The sequence below is a fragment of the Hylobates moloch genome, unplaced genomic scaffold, assembly GCF_009828535.3.
Source record: "Hylobates moloch isolate HMO894 unplaced genomic scaffold, HMol_V3 SCAFFOLD_15, whole genome shotgun sequence".
Lineage (NCBI taxonomy): Eukaryota > Metazoa > Chordata > Mammalia > Primates > Hylobatidae > Hylobates > Hylobates moloch.
The window spans coordinates 96020660-96027283 of NW_026652290.1; the positions used below are offsets into that span (position 1 = coordinate 96020660).

The window sequence follows — 6624 nt, forward strand, 5'->3', positions numbered from 1 at the left end:
CGGCATCTAGCACAAGACCTGGCGCATGGCGGGTGGCCTATACCATTTTTGAATGAATGAATGAAAAATAAAAAGTCATGATAGTCCGTTCCTAAGGGAGGCCGCAGTGGGTTGTGGGACTTGTAGTCTGGAGCCTGCGGTTTGTGCAGGGGTCGGTGGCAGGTATTTATGTTTATCTTTATTCATATTTGGGGCATACTTATACTAAAAAAGTATTTGTTGTTCATCAGAAATGGAAAGTTAAAACCCAGTGTCTCAGGGCTGGAGGTACCTAAGGAACGTCCCTTTGTACAGATGGGGAGACTGAGCCCCAGGGTGCAGCAGACAGCAGCCCTGGCTCTCAGCACATTATCATCCCAGGCTCCGTACAGCTGCCTAAGGAGTCAGGGCTTCCTTTCTGTCCCAAGTGAGAAGTGGCATTTGTGCTGATTAAGAGCCTGGGCTCAAATCCCAACTCCTCCATTTCCCAGCTGTGTGGCTTTGGGCAAGTCGCTTCACCTCTCAGAGTCTGTTTCCTCAGATGTAATGATAAAGAATCAAGCATTCGGCCTGCCAGCAGCATGTGAGAATTCTGTTTGTTTATTTATTTATTTATTTATTTTTGAGATGTAGTCTCTGTCACCTACGCTGGAGTGCAGTGGCTTGATCTCAGCCCACTGCAACCTCCGCCTCCCGGGTTCAAGCAATTCCTGTGCCTCAGCCTCCCAAGTAGCTGTAAATTACAGGTGTGAGCTACCGCGCCCGGCTGGAAAGGGAGTTTCTGAACATGCTGCTGGGTCACCGAGCACCTACTGTGTGCCAGGCCGTGTGGTGGGTGCTGGGGACACAGCCAGGACCCCGGCAAAGCCACAATATCCACCAACACGGAGCTCGAAGTCCGAAGGAGGAGATGGATTGTGTGACCAGGAGCGATGGGAGCTGGGATGGAGGACACACAGGCAGCTGGGGGAAGCCCAGAGGAGGCCGAGGGAGGAGAGGAAATCAGGGGAGGCTTCCTGGAGGAGGTGACACTTAAGCTGAAACTCAAAAGATGAGCCAGAGCAGTAGAGCGAAGAACAAGGGAAAGCTGTGCTCAGTATAAAGCAGAGCTGTCATGCAGGGAACACAGGCAGCTGTGGGAGCCTAGAGGAGACCTAGGGAGGAGGAGAAATCAAAGAAGGCTTCCTGGAGGAGGTGACACTAAAACTAAGGTACAAAGAATGAGCAGGCAGAAGTCGAGTGACGAATGAGGGAAGGTGCGGGCTAACAAGGCCCCCCTATCAGGGGCAACAAAGGTTAAGCAAAAAGCCCCCAGACAGGAAGGACCAAGAAATAATTCAGCTCAACCAAAGCAGGGCAGAGGGGACAACAGGGTCAGCCAACACGGGCCCAGAAGGCAGACAGAGAGCTCCAGGCCTGCCCAGACTCCACTCATCCCAAATTCCACCAACACCCCACCCTGCCTACTGTGGTCCCCACTAAACACACAGAGAACAGGAATCAGGAAAAGATAAGAACTACCCTAGCTTATCATGCCTGCAGAGGGGTGTTTGGGACTTCACTGGTAAAGTGGCCAGCCACAGTTCCATCTGTCTGCAATTGGCCAGCCACAGTAGCTCATGCCTGTAGTCCCAACACTTTGGGAGGCTGAGGCAGGAGGATCACTTGAGCCCAGGAGATTGAGACTAGCCTGGGAAACACAGCAAGACCCTGTCTCTCTCATTTTTTTTTTTTTTTTTTTTTTTGAGACGGAGTCTTGCTCTGTCGCCAAGACTGGAGTGCAGTGGTACAAACTTGGTTCACTGCAACCTCCACCTCCCGGGTTCAAGCAATTCTCCTGCCTCAGCCTCCCAAGTAGCTGGGATTACAGGCATGCACAACCACGCCCGGCTAATTTTTGTATTTTTAGTAGAGACGAGGTTTTGCCATGTTGGCCAGGCTGGTCTCAAACTCCTGACCTAAGGTGATCCACCTGCCTCGGCCTCCCAAAGTGCTGGTATTACAGGGGTGAGCCACGGCGCCCAGCCCCATCTCTACAAAAAATATAAAAATTAGCCAGGTGCGGTGGTGTGCACCTGTAATTGCAGCTACTCGGAAACCCAAGGCAGAAGGATCACTTGAGCCAGAGAGATTGAGGCTGCAGCAAGCTATGATCACACCACTGCACTCCAGCCTGGGTGACAGAGCAAGACCCTCTCTCTAAAATATAAAAGAAAATAAAGAACTGTCCCATCAAAATCTACATGATCACATCCTAACCCCCAGGACCTCAGCATAGGATGTTATTTGGAAAATAGGGTTGTGGCAGATGGCATTAGTTAAGATGAGGTTATACTGAAGCAGGGTGGGCCCTTGATCCCATATGACTGGTGGCTTTATAAAAATGGGGAAATCGGCCGGGCACAGTGGCTCACGCCTGTAATCCCAGCACTTTGGGAGGCTGAGGCAGGTGGATCACCTGAGTCAGGAGTTCGAGACCAGCCTGGCCAACATGGCAAAACCCCGTCTCTACTAAAAATACAAAAACTAGCCGGGCATGATGGTGCGTGCCTGTAGTCCCAGCTACTCGGGAGGCTGAGGCAGGAGAATCGCTTGAACCCGGGAGGTGAAGGTTGTGGTGAGCTGAGATCGTTCCACTGCACTCCAGCCTGGGCAACAGAGCGAGAGTCCTTCTCAAAAAAATAATAATAACAATAATAATAATAAATGTAAAAATAGGAAAATAAGCCGGGCTTGGTGGTGGACTCCTGTAGGCTCAGCTATTCAGAAGGCTGAGGTGGGAGGATCGCTTGAGCCCAGGAGTTTGAGACCAGCCTGGACAACTTAATGAGACCCTCATCTCTTTTTTTTTTTTTTTTTTTTGAGACGCAGTCTGGCTCTGTCGCCCAGGCTGGAGTGCAGTGGCCTGATCTCGGCTCACTGCAAGCTCCGCCCCCCAGGTTCACGCCATTCTCCTGCCTCAGCCTCCAGAGCAGCTGGGACTACAGGTGCCCGCCACCATGCCTGGCTAATTTTTTGTATTTTTAGTAGAGACGGGGCTTCACCATGTTAGCCAGGATGGTCTCCATCTCCTGACCTCGTGATCCGCCCGCCTCGGCCTCCCAAAGTGCTGGGATTACAGGCGTGAGCCACCGCGCCCGGCCCCTCATCTCTTAAAATAAAAAAGGTTGAAGGAGTTGGGGGAGTTTGGATACAGACCCAGGGAGGGCGACTCGTGAAGACGGAGGCAGAGATGGGGCTGACACTTCTCCAAGCCAAGGAACATCAAGGATGCCGGTCACCAGCAGGACCTAGGAGAGGCCTGGGCAGATCCCCACCAGCCTCAGGAGGACCCAGCCCTACTCACACCTTCATCTCAGACTTCAGCTTCTAGAATTATGACAGCATAAATGTCTGTTTTCAAGCCTCCCCATCTGTGAGACTGTCATGGCTGCCGTAGCAAATCAATACAGAGAGACTAAATTTTCAACTTTCATTTAATTTCTTTTTTGTTGTTGTTTTTGTTTTTGTTTTGTTTTTTGAGATGGAGTCTCACTCTGTAGCCCAGGCTGGAGTGCAGTGGCGCGATCTCAGCTCACTGCAACCTCCGCCCTCCGAGTTCAAGCGATTCTCCTGCCTCAGCCTCCCAAGTAGCTGGGATTACAGGCTCCTGCCACTGCACCCAGCTTATTTTTTGTATTTTTAGTAGAAACAGGGTTTCACCATCTTGGTCAGGCTGGTCTTGAACTCCTGACCTCGTGATCCACCTGCCTCGGCCTCCCAAAGTGCTGGGATTACAGGCGTGAGCCACTGCGCCTGGCCTAACTTTCATTTAATTTCAATGAATTTTCTTTCTTTTTTTTTTAATTTTTTTTAGAGACAGGGTCTCACTCTGTCACCCAGGCTGGAGTGCAGTGGCACGATCACAGCTCCCTGCAGGCTTGACCTCCTGGGCTCAAGTGATCCTCCCACCTCAGCCTCTCGAGTAGCTGGAACCACAGGCATTCACCACCATGCTCAGGCTAATTTTTTTTAATTTTGGAAGATTTTTTGTAGAGATGTGGTTTCGCTATGTTACCCAGGCTAGTCTCGAACTCCTGCACTCAAGCGATCCTCCTCCCTCGACTTCCCAAAGTGCTGGGATTACAGGCGTGAGCCACCACACCCAGCAATTTCCATGAATTTTCAATAGCCATGTGTGCCTCACGGCTGCTGTATTAGTGGGTAAATGGCCCTCACACACCGCATTCCCCATTGTGCAGTGGAGAAATAATGACTTAAAGCAGAACTGCCTGAGCCCAGGCGGTGGGTGGGGTGGATTCTGACTCCCTCTGCCCAGACACTGGACTGGATGGGGCTGGCTTGGTCCTGGGAGGAGGTGGGCGAGAGCTGTCTATAAGCTGCAGGTGCTGGAGGCTTCCGGGTTTACATCTGCACTGAAACTGCGGCCACCCGCCCTATGGGGCTTCCGAAATATAAACAGATTCAAATTAAACACAACCTACACTTCAAAATTCGGTTATCTGCTTGCATCGTACCCCCGCGGGGCTGGCGTCTCCCGTACTGAATGGTGTGGAGCTGGAACGTCTCCACTGGAGCTTCACAGGATATGCAGCCGTCAGCCCCTGTGGCTGGCACTGAGCATGTACCATCAACCTTGTGCTTCAGCTTCAGTGATTAAACCCTTTTACCGACCGGGAAAGCCGAGGCGGTTCGTGCTGAAGGGGACGTGAGGGAAGATTCCCCCAGGCCGGGAAGCCAAGGTGACTGACTGCCTCTGCCAGCCCCGAGACTGGGTCCCCAAAAGATGCAGAGGCCAGAGCCGGGGCATGGGCCCTGCCATTTCTAAAGGGGAAGTGAAGAAGAAGAGGCGGCATTAACTGTCACTGTCACCCCTACTTCCCGCAACGCCCAGAGGTTGTCCACACACACACACTCCACCCTCACAGGGCACTGGCCCGTGGCCCTCTCTAGCAAAGACACACCCGGCTGCCCCTAGATCCACAGCCCCCCTGAGCCACGGCCCCCACACATGCACACACCCGGGAATAAGAGGCTGCAACATCACGTACCATGATCGAACTTCAATGTTGCCAGGGCATGCATCCCACAGTCCACCCCTTGCAGCCTGGGAGCCCTACTGAGGCCCAGAGAGGGGCCAGGACTTCCCCAGAATCACACAGAAGCGGGGGTGTGGGGAACCCACTCGCCCCCACACCAGGGCGCTCTCTGCTCCTACGGGGATGTGGGGTGGTTGCTTCCTTGTCCAGGGTGAACACGGGAAGCCCATTTGGCGTCAGAAGCCCCGAGAGGCCACCGGGAAGACCACGGGGGCCTGTCCCGTTCTCTGCTCCCCATCCAGGCGAGGCTGCGTGCACACAGCTTCCTGAACCCCGGGAGGGCCTGCCTGGCGCGCACCCGGTGGCTGCACCGTCCATACGCAAGGCTGAAACCTCAAATGCTCCGCACGCTGGAGACGCTGGACAGGGGCTCCCGCATCCGAAAGCTGAGTGAGCGGGAGCCCCGAAAGCTGTCCCTTGGCCTCAGAGAGCTGTCGGTGGTGGAAGCTCCGGAGTGAGCCTCGACGGCCCGGGCCAGGCAGTCCCCGGGACCTCGTATGCCCAGCCGGAGACACCCGCAGCAGAGGAAGCTGAGCACGGCCCTGCACACCTCCCTGCTGCGGAAGGAGTAGATGATGGGGTTGACCGCCGAGTTGAGGACGGCCAGGGCCAGGACCCAGTCCATGCCCCGCAGGTACTCCTGGGCCCAGAGGTTGGAGCCAAAGACGTCGGCCAGCAGCAGCCCGAAGAGCGGGCCCCAGCACACCAGGAAGGCCAGCAGGATCATCAGCACCGTCTTCAGCAGGCGGCGGGCCTTGCGGCGGGCCGCTGGGCGTGGGGCCTTCTGCCCGCTGGCCTGCACCAAGCGGAAGATGGCCCCATAGAGGCCCATGATGGTGGCCAGGACGCCGGCGAAGATCACCAGGCAGAAGAGGATGTAGCGCTTAGAGTAGAGGGGCAGAAGGCTGGAGCAGCGGTCAAAGGCGCACAGGCAGTTCCAGCCCAGCAAAGGCAGCATCCCCAGGAGCGCGGCCAGCAGCCAGCAGAGGCCGATGAAGCCGTAGACGCGGCCGGTCTTGGTGGCCCCGCTCTCGGCCACCGGCCGCACCATGGTGGCAAAGCGCTCCCCGGCAGTGAAGAGCAGGCTGAAGGTGGAGGCGGCCAGGGCGGTGAAGAGCAGGCCCTCCCGTAGGAACCACTGGGCGGGCGCCAGGCGGAAGGTGCGGGCCCCCGACAGCAGCACGTTGGCCAGGTAGGCCGCGCCCGTGAGCAGGTCACTCAGCGTGATGTTCACCAGGCAATAGTAGACCCAGCGTCGCGACCGCATGTGGCTGGTGATGGCCGCCAGCACCAGCAAGTTCTCCAGCACCACCAGGCAGCTGGCGGCCACCGACAGCCCCCGCAGGGCCCCCAGGCCGCCGTCCTCCGGCCCCCCGCGCCCGGCCAGCCGGCCCGAGTGGTTGTAGTGCAGCACGATGAGCCGGCTGTGCCCGCCGGCCGCCAGCTGTTGGCAGGACTCGGGGGCCACCGGGGTCCCCGTGGCGTTCATGGCCTCCCCCGGGGGCTGACTGAGGCCCCGAGGCAGGGTGGAGCCACCCGACTTGCT

General features: G+C 56.1%; 1 protein-coding gene across 1 annotated transcript; it reads right to left on the minus strand.

The window, feature by feature from the left end:
- Positions 1 to 4978: 4978 nt before the first annotated feature.
- Positions 4979 to 6624, minus strand: S1PR4 (sphingosine-1-phosphate receptor 4). Its single transcript, XM_032178959.2, has one exon. The coding sequence runs from the start codon at positions 6565 to 6567 to the stop codon at positions 5413 to 5415; it is 1155 nt and encodes a 384-aa protein (XP_032034850.1). The 5' UTR covers positions 6568 to 6624; the 3' UTR covers positions 4979 to 5412.

Excerpts from the sequence above, each read along its gene's own strand:
- S1PR4 (XM_032178959.2), bottom strand. The coding sequence starts at position 6,567 with ATGAACGCCACGGGGACCCCGGTGGCCCCCGAGTCCTGCCAACAGCTG.